Source organism: Desmodus rotundus, chromosome 3 (assembly GCF_022682495.2).
Source record: "Desmodus rotundus isolate HL8 chromosome 3, HLdesRot8A.1, whole genome shotgun sequence".
Classification (NCBI taxonomy): Eukaryota; Metazoa; Chordata; class Mammalia; order Chiroptera; family Phyllostomidae; genus Desmodus; species Desmodus rotundus.
The window spans coordinates 35,419,359-35,443,466 of NC_071389.1; the positions used below are offsets into that span (position 1 = coordinate 35,419,359).

Below are 24,108 nucleotides of genomic sequence, written 5' to 3' on the forward strand. Positions count from 1 at the left end.
ATTACCATTTACCCCCCTTATACCTCCTACCCCTGCAATTCACCGCATTGTTGTCCATGTCCATGAATTGTTTTTCCTTTTTGCTCAACTCTTCTACCCCCTAACCCCTACTCCCCAGTTGTCCACCTAGAATATATCCTTTGTTCAGATTCTTTTTTTTTTAAATGATTGTATACGGTTTTATTTTTATTATTTTTAAAATTTTTATTGTTATTCAATTACAGTTGTATGCCTTTTCTCCCCATCCCTCCACCCCACCCCAGCCGAACCCACCTCCCTCCCCCACCCTCCCCCTTGATTTTGTCCACGTGTCCTTTATAGTAGTTCCTGTAATCCCCTCTCCCCACTGTCCCCTCCCCATTCCCCCCTGACTATTGTTAGATTGTTCTTAACTTCAGTGTCTCTGGTTATATTTTGTTTGCTTTTTTCTTCTGTTGATTATGTTCCAGTTAAAGGTGAGATCATATGGTATTTGTCCCTCACCGTCTGGCTTATTTCACTTAGCATAATGCTTTCCAGTTCCATCCATGCTGTTGCAAAGGGTATAAGCTCCTCCTTTCTCTCTGCTGCATAGAATTCCATTGTGTAAACATACCATAGTTTTTGGATCCACTCATTTGCTGATGGGCACTTAGGTTGCTTCCAGTACTTGGCTATTATAAATTGTGCTGCTATGACTTTGTTCAGATTCTTAATAATGTGTGAGTCCTTGGTCAATTGATGTATGTGTATAATACTTTTTATTTATCTCTCTGTCTATCTGTTTGTTTATATCTGTTCATTTACTTTTTCCCATCACCATTTATCCCCCCACTCCTCCCCCTGCAATCCCCACACTGCTCTCCTGTCAATGAGTGTTTTTTCCTCTCTCTCCCCCCCATCATCCCTCTTACTCCCCCTCCCTCCCTCCTTCTCTTTTTGCTCAATCTTTCCACCCTCCCATCCCTCAGCTTCACCTGACAGCTGTCAGCCTGCTCTCTTTCTATGAGTCTCTTTTGCTTGTTAGTTCATTTTATTCATTAAATTCCACATATGAGTGTATAATACTTTAAAGATTGTTTTTGAAATAATTTTTAACTTTCAGATTACAAATCTGAAATATTTTGCCACATTTGTTTTATCATATCTGCTCTCTATACACACATTTTTTTAGAACAATTTGAGAATAGGTTGCACATTATGCGCCAGGTACTTGGTGGGTTCTTTCAGTGTACTGAAAACTTTCCCATGATAATAGTTTTTAGGGTATTAGTTCATTTCTTGCCCAGGAACTTCCAAGTACATATATGTTGGATCTTTGTCTTCTTTCCATATCAGCATTCAAATCTTACATACTTTTTACTTACTTTTGAAATTTTGTTTGTTTTCTTGCATTTCTTCTTGTTAGTAAATTTTAATTTAAATTCTTCCTTGTAACTTAATTTTTACATTTAATATGATTTTCTTTCCTGATTTAATGAACCCATCATCTTTTTGCTTACTTTTTTTCATATCCCACAATGCGAATTGAGAATTCAGTTTAAACCGCTGTATTAACAGTTTCCTTCTGATTTTTTGGTTCATAGGAAGAACTTTTTCAGCTGAAATGTGCAGATTGGCTTTTTAAAAAATTCTCTTATAGGAGCTTTATATGGAGTTGGTTTGAAGCTTTTTATTTATTGGCATTCACTGGATTCCTAATTCAAAAGCACTCTTCTGTCAGTTTAGTGATTTGAGCTTTCTTCAGTGGATGATGATGTGACTGGCCATGGTGAAGTGGAGAAGGGCTTATTTTTGTTTTCATTTTTCCAGATCCTGAAATTTCCTTCATCCCTCTCTCCCTCTTTCCTTTTTCTTTTCCTTTCCCTTCCTTTCCTTTCCCTGTCATATTTAGTTTTATTTACATTACTTGTTGATTTTATGGTTTTGATCAGGAGGGTAACTTAGACTTTTTGAAATTATTACATCAGGGGTAGCCAGGAAGAATTATATTAATATTAAATAAATAATAAACAGCCCTAGCTAGTGTGGCTCAGTGGATTGAGTGCCAGCCTGCAAACCAAAAGGTTGTGGTGCGATTCCCAGTCAGGGCTCATGCCTGGGTTGCAGGCCAGGTTCCCGGTGAGGGGCGAACCAACTGATGTTTCACACGTAGATGTTTTTCCCTCTACCTCTCCGTCTCCCTCTCCCTCCCATCTGCTCTCTTTAAAAATAAATAAATAAATCTTTAAAAGAAATACATAACAAGTAAAAATAATACTACTGGAAAAGGTCAGCTCCTTTTTCATTGTTGTTACTTTATGTGGCCTTTTTGTCTTTTATTGTGTATCCTATTGAGTACTTAGAAGACATGTGCATTCATGCTTACTGGTTATTTAAATATTTATATGCTACCCATTATTCAGTTGAGGTGTTAACTGTAATATAGTTGTAGGCCCTATAAGAGGTGGTATTTGTTTGAGTATGGCTTCTCCATTTAATTGGTTTGTTACATTTTGCAGCATACTTCGCCTCCCTGGACCCATCTGTCAAAATGAGGTTGAGGAGAACACTTACTTAGAATTATGATTGAATGAGAGCAACTTTGCATAGTAGTACCTGGAAAAATTTAATTGAACACTTGAGGCCCCTAAAGCCTGTGCTCAGAGATGAACAGTGAAACCCATTGGTAATGTCTTTGCTTTTCAGGTTGCTGGAGAAGCCAATATAATTCAGATTTCAGAAGCATTGAGCCAGTACAAAAACAGGTCTTGTTTTACGAAGGAAGCCCTCTACAAGCTCTTTACAGAGACATTTTCAACGCAAGTAACCATGCCTGCTATTTTAAAGGTAAGTAAACCTCAGAAAGATAGTTTTAATTATTCTTATTAGATTCCATTAAAGTTGTTCACTAGACACACTGAATATAGTAAGTATGCCTCATTCTATAGTGAATCAAAATGCCCTCATAGAGAAAGGAAAGCAGTGTTAGACTTAACTGCCAGATCATCTCATTTTGAGTATCTGAATCAACTTGAATCATCCAGGGTTTTTTTTTAATTTTTTTAAATTTTTATCCATTATCATTTATCCCCCCATACCCTCTTCCACCTCCACCCACCCCTCTCCCCTTCACAATCATCATACTGTTGTCTGTGTCCATCAGTTATTTTCCTTTTTTGCTCGAACTCTCTACCCCCAGCCCATTCCCAGTTTTTAAAATTCAGTTTGTGAAAGGGATGATAGGACCTTTGCACTATTTTGCTAAATAGGGCTTACTTATCTATAAACAGGAATTCACTTTGCCCTAAACGTTGCTTCTTATTTATTTATTTACTCTTAAAAATCTAACATCTTGTTTTTCTGAAAGAAAACGATAACAGTATCCCCAATAAGAACAGAACAAAATAACAGTAATTCAAGGTGGCCAAATCTTCCATTTAAAGTATTTTGTGAATGAAGTAAAATTACCAGTATTGATAGGGTCATCCCTTGCTTTGGTTTATGGAAGGGTGGATTTGTTTTAAGTATAATGGAAAGTATTAGGTGGTTTGGGAAAGAAAACTGCAGTGATTTAAAATTAAATGAAATATGAAAATAAAGTCTTAAGAGTTACTTTGTCTTTGTTATTTGTAATTCTTTGCAGTTCTTTAAAAATATGACTATTTTTGTACCATGGGAGATTAGATTTAATTCATAACTTAAAAGCAATACTATATAAAGAAAAAAAACTGGACCTTTGTTTCCCATCTGTAATAAGATGGAACTAGATGTTCTAAAAGTCCTTTTCCTATCTAAGAATCTGTGATTTTTGAAAATCATGTTTCTTTTGGTTTCGACATACTTAAATTGCAGATAATGGTAATCTAATGAAATCCTAAGAGTAGTTTAGCAACCTAGAAAGAGTCATTTTCCACAGTAAAAGTAAGTATATCCCAGGTCTGTCTCTAGGCTCCATGAGTTCATGCAGCTGTCAGGGTGAGTGTTTCTGGTCTCTTAAAATCATGGCTCTGTGAGCGTCAGCAAACCTATCGCTGAGACCGGTAGGGATGATTATCCCTATTTGATAAACAAAACAGAGCACATTGTCCCTGAATGTTAGAGCAGGTGTGGTCTAAGGGTGGCACAACACTTTTCGTTTTACACTTGTGTTCTAGGTCTTCCATAGCCTGTCTTCTAGTTAGCATTCTGATGCTGTGTTTTACCACTTTTCAAATTCAGATTTCTTCCTCCTCCATCTATGTTTGTTCATTCCTATCTGAGACCCTTGCCTAATTGTTCTTGGAACTAAGCTCTTTGATTTCATGCCAGAAATAATTTCTTCCCCTGTAACTATCTTAGGCAGCACTTTATTTATGCCTTTTTTATGGTGCTTTTTCTCTTTTTTTCCCCCATGTTTTGACATCTTTCACGATGTTATTTGTTTACATACCTTATTTCACAAAGTTTTAGGCTAAGGACTAGGGTTATAAGTGACTCATGTTTGTGTTCCATGTAGTGCTTATCGTAATTCTCTATATGATCTGAGCCTAAGTAAATGATTATAAAGTCACAGATGAGGAAATGGTGGTCCAGAGAAGGCAAGTGACTTGCCTGAAGTCACATAGCTAGTTAATGGCTGCATTTGGATTAGAAGGTATTGCTGATACTCTAAAAATAAATGCTGAGGATAGGGATAATCTGTTAGTCTCTGCCAATGAGCAGATATTTCTGCTAACTAACACAAGACAGTATAAAGAGTGCTAATGTTGTCATAAACCACTAAAAACAAGTTCATTTCCAGCTTGTGACTATGGGAATGAGGAACCATCCGTTGGATTTGCCAGTGCAATTCACAGCCAGTGCTTGTGCCCTCAACTTAACACGCCAGGGTCTGGCCAGGGGAATGCCTGTTCGTCTGTTGTCAGAGGTCACCTGTCTACTTTTCAAGGCTCTGAAAAATTTTCCCCATTACCAGCAGGTAATTTAAATTGAATATTTGACTCCACTTTTACTTCGGACAGATATATGAAAACTACGTATTATTTAGTTCTGATCTTTCGTCTTATCTAAGAGAGAGTGAAAGAACAAGAAAGAGAATAGATAGGCATTTATGCTTGTTGTGGAAAAAATAGGAAATAGGATAAGCAGTAAGGTTTAAATTTTTAAAATTTCTCAGAAACCAGTTACTCAGAAGTATCTATTAACATTTTGGGTACATCCTTGTAGGCTTTATATTATGTGTGAAAATTAAATTGAATTGAATCATAGATCTAAATATAAAGTTAAAACCATAAAACTTCTAGAAGAAAACATAGGAGAAAATATTTGTGGCCTTGGAGTAGGCAAAGTTTTCTTAGGATACAAAGACATATATCATAAAAGAAAAATAAATTAGAATTCAAAAAATTTACCTCAGACACATGAAAATATTAAAAAAATGAAAAGGTAAGCCATAGGCTGGGAAAAATGTTCACTATATGGGGCAGGGGAAAAATAGGCTTATAGTTGTGAGCGCACAAAACACGGAGAGTTTATTCTTGTATCGTTACTTATTAATTATTGTATTACTTTCCATACAAACAACTGTAACCTGTTTTCGCCTCAAAAGTCTTTTGACGAAAGTCTTTTATCCAGAATATAAAGTCTTATACCCAGAATATAAAGAACTTTTAATTCAATAACAAAGACAAGCCAATTTGTAGAAAGGCCAAAAGATTTGAAAAGACATTTCAGCAAAGGAGATATGCAGGTGACAAATTAGCACATGAAAAGTTTCTTACTATCTTCAGTCATTAGGGAAATGCAGATTAAAATCACAATAAGTTGTTATTACACAATCCCTCGACTGGTTGAAATTAAAAGACTGACAATACAAGTGTTGACAAGGATGTGGAGCATCTGAAATTCTCATATAATGATATTAAGAATGTAAAATGATAAAACTACCAGTTCAACAGTATTATAGTTTCTTTAAAAGTTAGACATACCTTTCCATACTGCCCAGTCATTCTACTCATAGAGAAATGAAAACATATATCCATAAAAACACTTGTACACAAATGTTCATAATATTTTTGTTCATAATGACCTAAACCTAAAAATTTACCACATGTTCAGTAACAGGTGAATAGGTAAGTAGATTGTGATATATTCATGTAAAGAAATACTGTTTGGCAGTACAGAGGAATGAAGTATTGATTGAAGTATATGAATGAATATCAAAAACATTATATGCTGAGCAAAAATAAGCCAGACACAAAGAGTAGATACTATATGATTCCATTTATGTGGAAATTTAGAACAGACTAACGCGATATCAGTGTAATTTTGGGGGGCAAAGGTTTGCAAGGTCTGGATCTATTAGAAGGGGAGAAGTGGAACTCTCTGGGGTGATACAGTTTTTTTCTTGATTGTGGTGGTTGTGGGTGGGGGTTAGTGGTTACACAGTTGTATGAATGTATTAAACTAGTTGAAGTGTGTATTTAAACTGGAAATTGATTTTGTTTTGTTCTTTAAAGATTTTATTTATTTTTAGAGAGAGTGGGAAGGAGGGAGAAAAAGGGAGAGAAACATGGATGTGTGAAAGAAACATGGATGTGTGAAAGAAATGCCTGTTACACAGATTTACTCAGAATTAATTTTCTTTATTTCCTTAAAGTTACAGAAGAATTGTCTTCTCTCCTTAACCAATTCCAGGATTCTTGTGGATGTTCCATTTGACAGGCAAGTGGAAAACTTGGTCATTTTATTTTGGGGTGTTGCCTAGTATTACTCTGAGCATTGTTGGCTTTTGGGTTATTAGCTTAGCAAATGTCTGATTAAGGCTGGGATAAAGTGTTTGGGGAGAATGCTCTGTTTCGCGTCTTCCACAGAGGTGATTACAAGTAACCTGCCTGTAAATGTTGTTTCCAAAATGTGATTCCGATTCAGGGCTCCAGAGTAGTAAGACCAGGGTCTCCAGAGAGTCAAAATACTTGGATTCAAGTTCTAGCCCTTTTATTATCTTGGTGCGTAAGTATTCTTGTTTGTAAAATAGTAACTCTTATGAGGATTAGATACAGTGATGTTTGTAAAGTACTTAAAACAGTGCCCAGCCTAAGAAATACAAGCTGTTCTGAACATGAGTTATTATTTTCATTATTTTATTGATAATAATATTTTTAAAGAATTTATTTATTTGTTTTTTAGAGAGAGGGGAAGGGAAGGAGAAAGGGAGAGAAACATCAATGTGTGGTTGCCCCTTGCACGCCCCCAATTGGGGACATGGCCTGCAACCCAGGCATGTGCGCTGGCTGGGAATCGAACCAGCGACACTTTGGTTCACAGGCCCGTGCTCAATCCACTGAGCTACACCAGCCAGGGTTGATAATAATTTTTAAAAATCCTCACCCTAGACTCCAGAGGGATTACTCTTGAGGCCTTTGTAATCTCCCAGATTCATGAGTTCAAAAACACTTATAATAGTTGCTGCCAACAACAGGAAAATTAAGCACAGGCTGACGTGAACAGTGTGATTTATGGGTGATTGTGTAGGCTAAGCCATTCTCAAATCTAATGAAAATGTGTATTTAAAATGGGAGTTGACTTAAAAATACGATAGGGAAGGTGGTCCTCCTCATTTAAAAAACATCTCTATTTCCACCTTCTCTTGAAAACATCTTTCTCAACCCCATATTTGTTCCTACATAGCAGGGATCAGAGCTGCGTAACACCTGCCCCTATAACAGGGCGTGGATTCTCTCTAGCTAATTGATTTGTTTGCTGTAGTTCAAATTAGAGTTTACTATCTCTCAGGAACCTCTTTTCTTTTTCAGACCAATCATAGTAGAAGCTAATTGCTAAAAAAGAAATCTTTCTTAAATCTGTCCGTCTGTCTTTGAATCCTGTGCATTTTGCTCACACTCTCATCCGCACATCTCCTCTTTCCCTTCTGATCTCTTTCTACCAATTGCTTTTGGTTTTCATAGGTGAGGTTTTAGAAGTTGAGACTACTTTGGTTACAGAATTTGTTGGGGTTGGCCAAGTGATTTCTCCATTCCTCATATACAGTTTTACAAACTTTATTGTGAGAAAAAAATACTGCTTTTCAGGTTTGATGCTGCCAAATTTGTTATGAGGTGGCTCTGTAAGAATGAAAACCCCAAGATGCAAACGATGGCAGTGAGCATCACCTCGATTCTAGCCTTGCAGGTACGTGATTGATTGCTAAAGGCAAGATCTGTCTTCCCTTAGTTGAGCTTTGACGAAGATCTGATATTTCACTGTCAGCTTTTTGTTTGCTTATAGCTCTCACCTGAGCAAGCAGCACAACTTAAAGAAGAGCTCTTCATGGCAGTTAAGGTAGGTTGGTTGTCACTTCTGTAACTTTTTTTGTCAGTGAAAGTAATTTATGAACATAGTTTAAAAGTCAAATCATTTAGGCCTTTTAGACCTAAAAAATGAAAAACCTATAAGACCTGCTCCTCAAAAGAAATTACTCTCTACTGTTAATAGCTGTTGCTTGTGGTGTTTATCTCCACATCTCTAAATACATGTTTATTTAGTAACAGCAACTTAAAATTTTCTCAAATTCTTGGTTTATTGGTTTTAGGTGTTATCTAGTGATTCTTTTGCTATGGCAAAGGACTTAGCTCTCCTGCACATATCTCTACAAATTACCTCCTCTCCCAGCTACAATAAACTTATATCACAACATTAATCAATCAGTAGTGTTTACATTATGATTATGCTAACGTTGCTCACTAAAACATGTATGTCATTTTATTTTGCACTTATTTTAAAATGAGGTGTGAGCCTTTTTATTTTATTTTATTTTATTTTAAGAATTGTAGTTCCACCCTGACTGATGTGGCTCAGTTGATTGAGTGCTGGCCTGAGAAATGAAAGGTCTCTGGTTCGATTCCCAGTCAGGGTACATGCCTGGGTTGTGGGCCAGATCCCAGATCCCTGGTTGGGAGCATATGAGAGGCAACCAATCAATGTTTTTCTCACACATCGATTTTGTCTCCCTCTTTCTCCCTCCCTTCCCTCTCCCTAAAAAAATAAATAAAATCTTAAAAAAAAAAAAAAAAGAATTGTAGTTCCTGGGAACTATCTGTTCATGGTCTCTGTGTTTTCCTTTTGAGTTGTTGGCTTTTTTCTAATATATAGAATATTTCCTTATATATTAAGGAAGTAAACCTTTGACTATGATATGTGGTGCATGCATTTTTCTTCAGTTGGCTGTTTGTTTTTACTTTTTATGGCATGTTTTGCTATACAATAATTTTAAAATTTTTATGTGGTTGAAATTATTCTTTTATGCCTCTGGGATTGATAGCATACTTTATTTTTAAAAAGACCTCATGTTTTTTATCTATAGTTTTTTTTAAGTATATTTTATTGATTATTACAGTTGCCCCATTTTTCTCCCCTTTATCTCTCTCTGCCCTGTACCCCCCTTCCCTCCAGCATTCCCCCACCTTAGTTCATGTCCATGGGTCGTACATATAAGTTCTTTGGCTTCTCTATTTCCTATACTATTCTCAACCTCCCCATATAGTTTTGTACCTACCAGTTATGGGAGGAAAAAAAGAAAGAGAGAAACATCAGTGTGTGAAAGATACGTCATTTGGTTGCCTCTCACATGCCTCCAACTGGAGACCCACAACCCAGGCATGTGCCCTGACTTGGAGTCAAACCTGCAACCTTTCAGTTTGCAGGCCAGCACTCAGTCCACTGAGCCACACCAGCCAGGGCTTGATATAATTTAATGAGAAAGAAAGCAAAGAAATAAAGATACTGTATAGGGGCCAGTAGTTTTTTTCCATGATGGGTTACACAGTAAGACATGTTTTATGATCGTGGGACTCATTTTGAAAAGAGGGAAAAAATTGATGGCATAGGCAAGACAGAGGGAAATAATTTTGGTGCCAAATCTTTACGTGTGTACAGGAATTGTATATAGAGCAGAAGAAAAGATGTTGTCTTTTGATTGGAGCAGAAAGGAAGGCAGAGTACGTTGATGCAAGTACAGGTAGTTTGGTAGATATTAGGAAGAATAGCTATAATTCTCAGTGAAAAATTAGATGAAGTGATCAAATGAGAGGGGTAAAAAGATAGGGATTGAAGTTTGAGGAGAGAGAATTATGAAATAGTATATTCTTTAGGGCAAACTCATTGAGAAATGCAGCAGGATTGCTAGGTACAGTTAAATGGCCTTTTAAAATTTGGGGGGTGATAATGAAAGTGAGACTCAAGTACAGTCATTTTAATATATGTTTGGGGGTGGGGCATGAAGTAGGATTTAACTGAGATAGGAGTTTTGCCAAGATGATGTGATGGAAGAACATTGAAATTGCTGGGAATGGTAATAAGAATAGAGGTAGAAATGGAGAGATAAAGATCCTGATATTGATAGAGAGCAAGAACTGAAAGTGACATGGAGGGAAGAATAACACTGTAGTTTTTGGAGAAACAGTTTGAAGTAGTTCAAGCTTTAGATGAGAACAAACCAGATTTTCATCCGCGAGCCATAAGACCTTAGATGATTTACTTATCCCCTTTGTGCCTCACATTCTTCATCAGAGAACTGGCATCATCTGAAAAATAGGCATCTTTCTTGGAGTAATGCTGTATTTCAGTTATTTTGAGTATTATTAAGATAAAATACATAAAGTGTCTAGGCATGGGCTTGGCTACAGTCATTATTTTCAGGGTCAACCTCACTCATGCTGCCTTCCTTGTCTGCTGCTATTCACCCTGTTGTCTGGGGGAACACGACCAGTGTTGTGTGCCTCACTTACATTCTCTTGGCTCTCACAGCTGTATATTTGCAGTGAACTCTGTTGATACATTCCATTCTGGTTGGGTAAAACATTTCACATGTCTCATTGCTTCTGAAAACAGACATTCTGATTTGTTTAGTGCTGTTATATTTTTTTGTATCTTTTCATTAGGGGGTTGCTTGAAAAGCGCTGGTTTTTCCCCCCTCTCGCTAACAGTTTAATATGTTTGAAAGAAAGCACAAATACTATCTTAACTCTATCCATAAATATTCTGATCTGAAATGGTGTGTTGTTGAAATAACTGTTGCCAGTGGTCTCTTCAAACTGGCATAGTGGCTATAATATTAGTGTTATCCTCTAGCCTTACTGACCTGCTAAGCGACCTAGGGCAGCAGACTTTTTCTTTGCCGGGCATATTTTCTCCCCCTACCTCCTCTCTCTATGTGCCCATTTCTTACCTGGCTAGCATGCTCTTTTTCTTCTGTCTCAGTTAATGTATTACCTTGGTGTGGAGGCTCTGCCCCTCCCATGTTTTCAAAAATAAGTTCTTGTATGTATTTCCTTCACAGCATTTACCAAAACTTAAAATTATTTTATTTAGTTGAGAAAAACCAACTATTTTTTGATGTCTCTCTTATCTGAACAAGTGTCTGACTTCCAGAAGGTGATAACTAGACATTCCCAATAAATGAATACATGGAAAGCTGATATGTACTTGACTATGAGGTTTATTAGCAAACACCAAGAACCAGACTTAAGTGCTTATTAAACTTTAATTTTTTCATTTCATCCTCATAAAAACCCTAGGAGATAGATGTAACTTATTTTATAGAGAGAAATGGATCACAAAGCTTTAAGTAGTAGAACTTGAATTTAGAACCCAGGTTTGATCTAAACCTTTTCTTAACTGCTGCTTTTCTTATACTGGAATTGAGTGGGTCATTACCTCTAACTCCCTGTCTCTTTGTTTGTAGGAACTTCTAGCAATAGTAAAACAAAAGACTATGGAGAATTTAGATGATGTCACCTTCTTGTTTACTTTGAAAGCACTTTGGAATCTTACAGATGAGTCTCCAGCTGCCTGCAAACACTTTATTGAAAATCAGGGATTGGCGATTTTCATCCAAGTCTTGGAGGTGGGAATTCAGGATTGAGTTTATGTGTAGAAGTTTCTTTTCTTCATGATAAAGTAACTTTCGTATTCTTTTGACAGACTTTTTCAGAGTCAGCAATACAAAGCAAAGTACTTGGTCTTTTGGTAAGGTTTTGTTTTGAGTTCATTCTAACTACTAAAAATTAATTGTAATTACTAAAAATCAGAAAACTAACACTTATGTAGTACCTACTATATGCTAGGCACTTTTGTAAGCAATTGACATGCATTAACTTGTTTAATCTTCACGTTATCACTCTAAAGTAAATACCATTATATATCAGTCATCTATTGCTATGAACAGACTGTGGCTTAAAACAACAGCCATTTTATTTAGTTATGAATCTGTGGGTCAACAGCTTGAATTCAGTTCAGTGGTGTGGTGGTGCTGATCTCATGTGGAGTTATGCGTGGAGCTACATTCATTTGATGGCCCAGTGATGGCGAGATGTGAGTGAGGCACAGCTAGCACTTCGACTGCAGCCTTGTGACACTTCAGGGTAGAGGACCCATCTAAGCCATGCCTGGGCTCTTGACCCGCAGAAACTGAGAGACAAAAATGTGCATATGTTTTAAGCCACTGGTTTTGTGGCAGTGTGTTACACAGCACAGAAAATGAATACAATATATAAAATAAAGAAAATACTACCTGTCTTTCATTGTTACTGTTAAACTTCAAGCTAATATAATATATAGTAGGCCCCCAGGAGTGTTAAGTATTTGAGTCAGTCCTGGATTTATATCCTAGTTCAATGTGAACTGGACAAATTAGTCTGAGTGTCATATTTTTTTTTACAACTATTTTAAAGATGAAATAAGGTAGATTAAAAAGACATTTTTGTCTGTCTGGTACAGTGCCTGGCACTTAGTAAGTGCTTACTGACTGATTCGTTGTTGCTGAACATCCTATTCATGGGGTGGGATTATGGGTATTAGGTTAAATTGAGAGGCAAGGTAGGACTGAGTGTTGTGAATGTATCTGAGGTGAGCCAGAGAAGAGGGAGAGGAGCCAGTTCCTGATTCTCCCTTTCTTTCCTGTTTCTGTTCTCTGCTCCCTCTGACCTGTAGAACAACGTAGCTGAAGTCAGAGAGCTCTCTTCCAAGCTGGTGACCAAAGATGTGGTGAAGCATGTTAGTGTCTTGCTCCATAGCAAAGAAATGGAAGTCAGCTATCTTGCTGCAGGCATCATAGCCCACCTGACATCTGACAAACAGCCCTGGATGTCCTGTGACCTTCAGAGGAGCGCTCTTCTCCAAGATCTGGTACAAGAGCTATTCTTCTTTATAGAACCCAGCATAATCTCTGTAGAAAACCTGTTCTTCTAGATAACAAGAGTGATAGAAACATGCATTCATTGTAGAAAGTGGGAAATACAGAAAAGTATTAAAAAACATTGTAAATCACCCATATCCTCCCCTTCAAAGCTAACCTCTATTAATATTTTGTTGCATTTCTTCTGATATTTTTCTTTTTAAAAAATTTTTATTGTATTTTTTCTATTACCATATATTTTTCATTTATAAAAAGATTATATATGTGAGCATTGTATATGGCTTATTCCAATTCTCTTTCCCACATTCAGGTCTTTTTAAAAGCTATTTCTTTTGGTACTTACTTCCGTATCTCTAACATATGTTCCTCCTTTTAAAAAAATTTTAAATTTATTTTTTAGAGAGAAGGGAAGGGAGGAAGGAGGAGGAGGAGAGGCATTCAATGTGTAAGAGAAATACCAATCAGTTACCTCTTGCACACCCCATCCAGGGACCTGGCCTGTAGCCCAAGCATGTGCCCTGACTGGGATTTGAACCAGTGACCTTTTAGTTTGCAGGCAGGTGCTCAGTCCACTGAGCCACACTAACCAGGGCTGTATATTTGCTATATTGCTGGCATCCCAGGATGTTCCTTTACTGTCATCCTGGGGGATTTAAAAAAAAAATTATTGATTGGTTTTAGAGAGAGAGAGAGAGAGAGAAAGAAACATTGATTTGTTGTTCCACTTATTTATGCATTTTTTGGTTTCCTATATGTGCCCTGACCAGGAATTGAACCTGTAACTTTGTGGGACAGTGCTCTAATTGAATTACCCCACCAGGGTCTGGGGATTCCTTTTGCCTCTCTTTTACTGGATTTCCTGTTTCCTAGATTGCATGCCTTTCTGGTTTTTGGTGTATTCCCTCATTTTGTTGGATCATATTCTTCAGTAGCTTCCTATGAAGAGATGAGTGAAAGAGAAAATTTGAGATCTTATCTTTTTAAAAACATCTTCACATTTAGTTGATCAAATGGCGGAGTATAGAATTTTAGTTTTGAGATATGTTCCCTTCTACATTTGTAAGTCATTGCTGTGTTGTCTTCTACTTCTCAGTATCAATGTTGAGAAGTCCCTTGCCATTTTTCTTTGGAAGCTTTAAGATCTTTGTTCTTGGTGTTTGGAAGTCACAGTGATACACCTTGGTATGGGTATATTTTCATCTGTTATGTTTGACTACATATGGCTCTGGAAGCTCATTTTCTTCAGTTCTGGGAAATTTCTGCCTCCCTCCCTTCCTCCCCTATCCCTCTCTTCCACTCCTTTTTTTGGGGATGTTGGCCTTACCAGACTTATCTTTTCTTACCTATTTTCCTCTCTGTCTATTTTTATCTTTTTCAACTTCTATTGCATTTGGCATTTTTGCTATTTTTGATTTTCAAGAGCAGCCCTTATTAGCTCTTTAAAGGTATTAATGATAGTTTGGGGGGTTAGATTTTCTCTTCCTCCAAGGTCTCTGTTTCCTTCGGGGTGCTTTCCCCCCCATTTTTGTACCTTTATGTTATAGAGTTTCTTAAAGTGTGTGGTGATCCTCAGCTGTTCGGAGGCTGTGTGCCAATGGATGGAACTTGGAAACTGCGGGCTTCACTGCAGAGTGACCTGGATTAGTTGTGTCTAGGTGTCAGTGTCGTAAGATCTTTTGTCCTGAACTGATTGGGAAGAATCTTCTGTCCTGATTGAAAACTGTAAGCTTGACTGCCAATAGTCTGAACGCCCACAAGAAGAGAGCTGAGGGCAGGATGGTCTCAGCATTTTGTATTTATGGGGTTGGCCAAAATGTTTGTTCGGTATTAAAGTAGAACTAAAAGACATTTTTCACCAGTAACTTCATTGAACGATGTGTTCACCATTCCACTGCCTTCTGTCATCTTTCAGGCAACTTCATAATTCCCTAATTCTGTCTTCCCAAGACTTAATCTTTTTTGAGCAAAGAACTGTTGGAGATGCCTTTTGCAGTCTTTCAGGGAATTGAAATTTTTCCCATTAAGAGCATTTTGTAAAGACTGAAACAAATGGAAAGCCTAAGGTGCAATGTCTGGTAAATATGGTGGATGAATCAGAACTTCCAAGTCAAGCTGTAATAGTTCTTGCCTGGTCATCAGAATAATGTGTAGTCTTGCATTATCCTGATAGAAGATTATGTGTTTTCTGTTGACTAATTCCAACACTTTTGTCGAGTGCTACATAAGGTTGGTCTAATTGGGAGCAGTACTTGTTGGAATAATCATTTGGTTTTCTGGATGGAGCTCATAATAGAGGACTCCCTTCCAATCCCACCACATACACAACACTTTCTTTGGATGAAAGCTGGCCTTAGGTGTGGTTGGTGGTGGTTCATTTCACTTGCCCTATGATCTCTTCTGTTCCACATTATTGTAAAGTATCCACTTTTCATTGTTGTCACAATTTGTTTTAAAAATGGAACATTTTTATTACATTTCAGTAGAGAATCCCATGCACAGATGTGGTCAAGGTTTTTTTCACTTAACTTACGTGGAACCCAGACATCAAAGCAATTAACATAACCAAGCTGGTGCAATTGATTTCAACCCTTGATTTGGATATTTTGAGTATGTCAGCTGTCTCCCATGTGGTATAACATTGATTGTTCTCAATTAATATCTCGATTTGATTGCTGTCAACCTCAAGTAGCCTTCCTGACCGTGGAGCATCATCCAGTGAGAAATCTCCAGGATGAAACTTTGTAAACCGCCTTTGATGCATTCAATCAGTCATAGCATGCTCAACATATACTGTAAAAATCTTTTTTTTGCATTTTTGCCTTTTTAAAAAAGATTTTATTTATTTTTAAAGGGAGGGAGAAAGAGAGAGAAAGAAACATTGATATGAGAGAGAAACATCTATCAGTTGCCACTCACACACCCCCTCCCCCAAACCCCAGATGGGGACTTGGCCCACGATCCAGGCATGTGTCCTGACAAAGAAACTGGTGACATTTTGGTTTGTGAAACGATACCCAACCCACTGAGCCATATCAGTCAGGGTGTTTTTACCTTTCTTGAAATAGTAAAAGCATACTATGCCAAAAATGTTGTTTATTTTCCTCCACATTCAATATGAAAATGGCTATACAGAAATTCACCAATTTTGATTGTTTTTTTAAAATGCAAACTGATATGATAGCTGTCACAATACAATCTGACAAAATTACTTCAAGTGAAGTTAAAGTTAAATGCTGTTAGAACCATCTTACAGGAAAAACCCAACAAGCTTTTTGGCAAACCTAGTAGATTGTCACTCCAGCCTCCTGTTTTTAATAGTTTAATAGTGAATGCATGCTCAGTTCTCCATCTTTAAACAAAGCCCCCTCCTCTTTTTGTTTACTTCATTTGCTGGTTTTTTTTTATTGTTTAGGCTATGACAGTTGTCCCACTTTCCCCCCTTTTGCCCTGCCCCAGCCCTGCCTCTACTTGGATAATCAGTCCCCTCACCATTGTCCATGTCCATGGGTCCTTCATGTATATTCTTTGACTAATCCTTTCACCTTCTTTTTTTTAAATATATTCATTGATTATGCTGTTACAGTTGTCCCATTCCCCCCCCCTCACTCCATCCTGCCCACCCCCTCCCTCCCATATTCCCCCCCTATAGTTCATGTCCATGGGTCATACTTATAAGTTCTTTGGCTTCTACATTTCCTACACTATTCTTACCCTCCCCCTGTCTATTTTCCACCTATCATCTCTGCTACTTATTCTCTGTACCTTTACCCCCCTCTCCCCCTCCCACTCCCTTATTGACAACCCTCATGTTCTAGTTGTTTGCCTGGTTTGCTCTCGTTTTTGTTTTATGTGTGGTCGTTAATAACTGTGAGTTTGCTGTCATTTTTACTGTTCCTATTTTTGATCTTCTTTAACATTTCATATAATAAGGGCTTGGTGATGATGAACTTCTTTAACTTGACCTTATCTGAGAAGCACTTTATCTGCCCTTCCATTCTAAATGAAAGCTTTGTACAGTAATCTTGGATGTAGGCTCTTGCCTTTCATGACTTGGAATAAATACTTCTTGCCTGTAAGGTCTCTTTGGAGAAATCAGCTGACAGTCTTATGGGAAGTCCTTTGTAAGTAACTGTCTCCTTTTCTCTTGCTGTTTCTAAGATTCTCTCCTTCTGTTTCATCTTGGGTAATGTAATTATGATGTGCCTGGGTGTGTTCCTCCTTGGGTCCAGCTTCTTTGGGACTCTGAGCTTCCTGGACTTCCTGGAAGTCTATTTCCTTTGCCAGATTAGGGAAGTTCTCCTTCATTATTTGTTCAAATAAGTTTTCAATTTTTTGTTCTTCCTCTTCTCCTTCTGGCACCCCTATCATTCGGATGTTGGAACATTTCAAGATGTCCTGGAGGTTCCTAAGCCTCTCCTCATTTTTCCGAATTCTTGTTTCTTCATTCTTTTCTGGTTGGATGTTTCTTTCTTCCTTCTGGTCCACACCGTTGATTTGAGTCCCAGTTTCCTTCGCATCACTATTGGTTCCCTGTACATTTTCCTTTGTTTCTCTTAGCATAGACTTCATTTTTTCATCTGTTTTTGAACAGATTCAACCAATTCTGTGAGCGTCTTGATAACCAGTGTTTTGAACTGTGCATCTGATAGGTTGGCTATCTCTTCCTCGCTTAGTTGTATTTTTTCTGGAGCTTTGAAGTGTTCTGTCATTTGGGCCTTTTTTTTTTTTTTTTTGTCTTGGTGCGTCTGTTACTTTAAGGGGCGGAGCCTTAGGTGTTCACCTGGGCTGGGTAATGCTGGTTGCTGTGCAATGACGCAGTACGTGGAGGTGTGGCCGTGGAGGTGTGGCCGAGAGGGAGCAATGGCACCCGCTTCACTCTCCTCCGGATTTCAATCTTTCACTCCGTTACCCACAATCAAACTGGGCCACTCTGGTGCTGGTTCCCGAGTGGGTGGGCTTGTGCACACTCTAGGCCCCTGTGGGTCTCTCCAACAACCTCTCCTGTGAGGCTGTGAGTCTCTCCTGCTGCCGCCCCAACCCCCACGGGCGTTTTCAATCAGAGGGTTGAGGCTTTATTTCCCCGAGCTGGAGCCCTGGGTTGCGCGGTCTGCTTCGATCCCCGCTGTTTGTCCGGTTTATCTGTGCGCGAATGTGGGGCGAATGTGGGGCCGTGGGGTCTGCTAGTGGTCGGACTGCCTACCCCGTTCGTCCCACACTCCGCCAGTCTCGGTCCTGCCATGGCCACGCGAGTCCTCTCCACCCCGGTGCCCGTCTCTGCCCCTCCTACCAGTCTGGATGAATGTTTATTTTTTATTTCCTTGGTGTCGGACTTCTTACCGTTCGATTTTTCTGTCAGTTCTGGTTGTGCGAGGATGTGCAGTGTGTCTACCTACGCCACCATGTTGGTTCTATCCTTTCACCTTCTTTTAATCAGCCTTCGTACCCCCTCCCCACTTAACGGCTGTCAGTCTGTTCCATGAGTCTGTGCTTCTGGTTATATTTTGCTCACTTTGTTTTGTTCATTAGATTCCTCTTATAAGTGAGGTCATGTGGTATTTGTTTTTCACCAACTGGCTTATTTCACTTAGCATAATAGTCTCCAGTTCCAGCCGTGCTGTCTAGAAGCCCCTTTTTAGTTCTTTGTTTTCCACATGACTTTGTTCATATTCTCTATATATAATGGTTAACCTAAATAATATTTTGGCCAGAAGATGTACCTAAATTAGGATAATCATTCCTATATTTTGAAATTTTATGTTTCATATGTAGTTATAAATGAAATAGCTATTATGACCTTTTAAAAATGATGGATAACTATCATCCTCATTTCTCTTTGTATAGCATGCAACCATCCAGAATTGGCCAAGTTCAACTTGTAAGATGACAGCATTGGTGACCTACAGGTAATTTCATGATGGTGGAGTGCTTTTCTTAAAGCTTGTCTTCACTCTACTCACTGCGTAGAGGCCATGGCACAAAGATAAAATATTAGAGTTAAATATTAAATAGCCTTGTGTTCAAGTCCTATTTCTTTGTGATTTGGGAAATCAGGTTTAGAAAATCTGAGACTCAGTTTTCCTCATTTGTGAAATGAGGCTGACAGTGTGCGAGATGAAGGATGAAATGAGATACTACACATATAGAGCGTCTGACACAGAGTGCAAGCTCTAGCTCCCACTGTATTTTCTATAATACATCTGTCTCAGGGAGGAATTGACCATATGGAGAAAATGTTGAAAATTATTCTTATATCCCTGATGTTTGCCTGAATTCTGAGTGAACATCTTCTTTGTACCTTTTTAGATCTTTCAAGGCATTCTTCCCGCTCCTTGGCAACTTCTCTCAACCAGAGGTTCAGCTCTGGGCACTATGGGCTATGTATCATGTCTGCAGTAAAAACCGTATGTATTTAATATAATGATAAAGTTCAGTATGGAATTTGAAAAAACTTTATCTGTGTCCTGAATTCAACTCCTTTTTAAAAGAAAACTGAAAAACTTTATTAGTTTAAAAAATGCAACAGAATTATAATATATTTGGAAGTGAATGTCAGGCAATGTAGAAAGTGCCTGTCTCCCACAGGCACGCATGGTCAATAATTCGATAGCTGTAGGGAGCATTTGAGATCTTCTTCCCTGACATATGTTGTCAATTTGACTCAAATTCCTATAACAACTTTTTAAAAGTGTCGATAGCTATAACTATTCTTCTAGATGCTTTTCTGTGTACAAACTGTAGTATATAATACATGAATATGATAATGTTTTTAAACAAAATGGGCTCATTCTGTGCATTCTGTTGTATAGCATGCTCTTTTCACTCAACAGTTTATCATGGATACTCTTCCAATAGTTGTACATAGATCTGCCTCTTTGTAATTAATGATTTGTGGGAGGCTGGGCGGGTCAGGCGTTGTTTCCCAGCTAACATGTTAAGTGTTTTCCATGTTTTGCTGTTTTAAATCCTGCTTTGAGAATTTTTGACATCTCTTTTGCTAAAGATAATTTTAAAATTTTTGGCTTTTATTATAAAAGAAATATAGGCTATAATTTTATGCTAAAAAATAAGAGATAACTTTTAAAATTAAGGATTTAGCTAGCAGCAAAAGCATAAAACTTATCTCAAGATACCCGGAACAAGTAATGAGACCTATATGCAGAAAACTGAGAAAAAACTTAAAAGCCTGACATAATTATGAGACATACTTTATTCCTAGATAAAAAGGCTTAAGGTACAGGTGTCAATTCTTTTTACTTTATGGATAGAATGCAACTAAAGTGAATGAGTAAGAGATGAGGGATCTGAATATTAATCTAGAGTTAATATGACAAAATAAAAAGGAAAGAACTGTACAAGGAAAATGGTTTTGAGAGCTTGACCTAACACTTCTCTTTAAATTGTACCAAAATACTGTGAATGGTGCTGGCATATGAATAGAGGCAGACCATCTGCTAAGAATGGCCCAGAAACAGACCATTATATTCAGTTACAACAGCAGTAACTCTTACAGCTAGAATTTAGTTGAATACCTACTATGTGCAGACAGTGTTGTAACCTCTTTATGAGTAACCCATTTAATCTTAACAATTAGGAGAGGGGATCATTATTATTATCCATCTATTACAGATAACAAAACAAGGCACAAAGAAGTTAAGTAACTTGGCCAAAGTTAAAACAGTAGGCAGCTGGCAGAGCCAGGGTTGTAACCTACTGACCTTACTCCAGATCACCACTGTTAGTAAGACCACTTAGTATTTTCTTCACCATGCAGATGTAGTAATTGATTGAACCAGTCTCCTTTATATGGACATTTTTTCCAGTCTCTTCTATTGCAAACACTGGTTCAATGAATATATGTATATATGTGTATATATGAATAATGACACATGTATGTATAGAGTAAAAGTAGGGGAAATGCATGTGCGATAATTAAGAAGACAGACACCAGAAGCAGACTGCCTGTATTCTATTCCTACTTTCTTTGCCATTTTCTAACTGGGAACTTGAGCAAGTTACTTAAACTATCTGTGCCCCACTTTCCGCATCTATAAAATGGGGATAAAAAATACCTACTTCATAGGACTGTTAGGAAAAGTAAGTGTAATATTTAAGTATTTAAAACACTGCTTAGCTGATAGTACGAGCATAGTACAAGTATACATAGCATTTGTTAATAAGTAAGTGCATGAGTTCATTTGTGGAATACTTAAAATTCCTGAGTCAAAATATTACGCACATTTGTATTTTTTTGCTATTGAATTGTATGAGATCGTTATACATTTTGGATAGTAACCTTTTATTGACTATATCATTTGCCAATGTCTTCTCCCATTCCATAGGTTGCCTTTTTGTTGATGGTTTCCTTTGCTGTGCAAAAGATTTGAAGTTTGATGTCCTGTTTATTTTTGTTCTTGTTTTCCTTGGCTGAGGAGACAGATCCAAAAATTGCTAAGACCAACATCAGTGGGTTTACTACCTATTTTAAGTCTTTAATTCATTTTGAGTTAATTTTTGTATGTGTTGTAAGAAAGTAATTCATTTTCATTCTTTTGCATGTAGCTCTCTGATTTTCCCAACAGCATTTATTGATGTTCTATGTGCCTCCTTTATCATAGATTAATTGACTGTATAAACATGGGTTTACTTCTCAGCTCTCTATTTTGTTCCATTGATCTATATGTCTTTTTTTTTGTGTGTGTGCCAGTAACACATTGTTTTGGTTACTATAGCTTTGTAGTACTGTTTGAAATCAGGAATCTAATTACCTGCAGCTTTGTTCTCCTTTCTCAAAGTTGTTTTGGCTCTTTGGGGTCTTTTGTGGTCTCATAAAAATTTTAGTATTATTTTTTCCAGTTTTAGTTCTTTAAAAAATGTCATTGGAATTTTAATAGAGATTGTTTTGAATCTACAGATTGTTTGGGTAGTATGGATACTTTAACAGTACTCTTTCAATCCATGAGTACAGTGCATCTTTACATTTATTTGTGTCTTCTGCAGCTTGTTTTTCTTTTTTTTGTGTGTGTGTGTGTGTGTTTTATTGATTATGCTATTACAGTTGACCCATTCTTTTTTCTCCCCTTTATCCTCCTCTGCCTGGAACCCCCTTTTCCCTCCAGCATTCCCCCCCTTTAGTTCATGTCCATGGGTCATACATATAAGTTCTTTGGCTTCTACATTTCCTATACTATTCTTACCCTCCCCCTGTCTATTTTCTACCTACCATTTATGCTACTTATTCTCTGTACCTTTCCCCCCACTCTCCTCCTCCCACTCCTCACTGATAACCCTCCATGTGATCTCCATTTCTGTGATTCTGTTGCTGTTGTAGTTGTTTGCTTAGTTTGCTTTTGTTTTTATTTTAGGTGTGGTCGTTAATAGCTATGAGTTTGCTGTCATTTTACTGTTCATATTTCTTACCTTCTTTTTCTTAGATAAGTCCCTTTAACCTTTCATATAATAAGGGCTTGGTGATGATGAACTCCTTGAACTTGACCTTATCTGAGAAGCACTTTATCTGCCCTTCCATTCTAAATGAAAGCTTTGCTGGATAGAGTAATCTTGGATGTAGGTCCTTGCCTTTCATGATTTGGAATACTTCTTTCTAGCCCCTTCTTGCCTGTAAGGTCTCTTTGGAGAAATCAGCTGACAGTCTTATGGGAAGTCCTTTGTAACTAACTGTCTCCTTTTCTCTTGCTGCTTCTAAGATTCTCTCCTTCTGTTTCATCTTGGGTAATGTAATTATGATGTGCCTTGGTGTGTGCTTCCTTGGGTCCAACTTCTTTAGGACTCTCTGAACTTCCTGGACTTCCTGGAAGTCTATTTCCTTTGCCAGATTGGGGAAGTTCTCTTTCATTATTTTTTCAAATAAGATTTCAGTTTCTTGTTCTTCCTCTTCTTCTTCTGGTATCCCTATAATTCGGATGTTGGAACATTTAAAGATGTCTTGGAGGTTCCTAAGCCTCTCCTCATTTTTTTGAATTCTTGTTTCTTCATTCTTTTCTGGTTGGATGTTTCTTTCTTCCTTCTGGTCCACACTGTTGATTTGAGTCCTCGTTTCCTTCCCATCAGTGTTGGTTCCCTGTACATTTTCCTTTATTTCACTTAGCATAGCTAGCCTTCACTTTTTCATCTAATTTGCGACCAAATTCAACCAATTCTGTGAGCATCCTGATTACCAGTGTTTTGAACTGTGCATCCGATAGGTTGGCTGTCTCTTCCTCGCTTAGCTGTATTTTTTCTGGAGCTTTGATCTGTTCTTTCATTTGGGCCATTTTTTTTTTTGTCTTGGTGCTCCTGTTATGTACAGGGGCAGAGCCTTAGGTGTCCCCAGGGTGGGGCAACCCACGTGGCTGTGCCGTGACATTGTATGTGGAGAGGGGTCCAAGAGGGAACAATGGTGCTTGCTCTGCTCTCTGCTGGATTTCAGTCACTTCCCTGGCTACCCACAAGCAAAGTGGGCCCTTCTGGTGCTGATTCCCGTGTGGGTGGATTTGTGTAAGTTCTGGGACCCTGTGGGTCTCTCCAATGAACTCTCCTATGAGGCTGGGAGTGTCTCCCGCTGCTGCCTCAACCCCCAAGGGGTTTTTCAGTCAGTGGTTTGAGGCTTTATTTCCCCCATGCTGGAGCCCTAGGTTGTGCAGTCTGTTTTGCTCCGCATTTGTTCCTCCCAGTTTATCTGCTCGAGAATGTGGGACCGCCAGATCTGCCAACCACCGCCTCACTGGGTCCGCCAGGTGTTGCCTTGCCGCAAGTCCTCTCTGTCTGGCTTCGAGTCTCCACCCTGCCTCCCGTTATGGATGAGTGTTTCTTCTTTAACTACTTGGTTGTCGGACTTCCATACAGTTTGATTTTCTATCAGTTGTGGTTGTTTTTTGTTTATAAATTGTTGTTGTCCTTTTGGTTGTTCGAGGAGGCACAGTGTGTCTACCTACGCCTCCACTTTGCCGGAAGTGTCTGGTTTTTGTTTTTAAATTGGT

The 24,108-nt window shown here is 38.0% G+C and overlaps 1 protein-coding gene across 1 annotated transcript in view; it reads left to right on the plus strand.

Annotated features, from left to right (window-relative positions):
* ZYG11A (zyg-11 family member A, cell cycle regulator) overlaps positions 1 to 24,108 on the plus strand; it is a 50,331-nt gene that overhangs the window by 23,347 nt on the left and 2,876 nt on the right. Inside the window, exons 4-13 of the mRNA XM_053920813.1 lie at positions 2,668 to 2,808; positions 4,742 to 4,918; positions 6,599 to 6,663; positions 8,031 to 8,130; positions 8,227 to 8,280; positions 11,681 to 11,842; positions 11,920 to 11,964; positions 12,928 to 13,122; positions 18,974 to 19,035; positions 19,436 to 19,533. Coding sequence (XP_053776788.1) covers positions 2,668 to 2,808; positions 4,742 to 4,918; positions 6,599 to 6,663; positions 8,031 to 8,130; positions 8,227 to 8,280; positions 11,681 to 11,842; positions 11,920 to 11,964; positions 12,928 to 13,122; positions 18,974 to 19,035; positions 19,436 to 19,533 — 1,099 coding nt within the window. The remainder of the gene's footprint in view (positions 1 to 2,667; positions 2,809 to 4,741; positions 4,919 to 6,598; positions 6,664 to 8,030; positions 8,131 to 8,226; positions 8,281 to 11,680; positions 11,843 to 11,919; positions 11,965 to 12,927; positions 13,123 to 18,973; positions 19,036 to 19,435; positions 19,534 to 24,108) is intronic.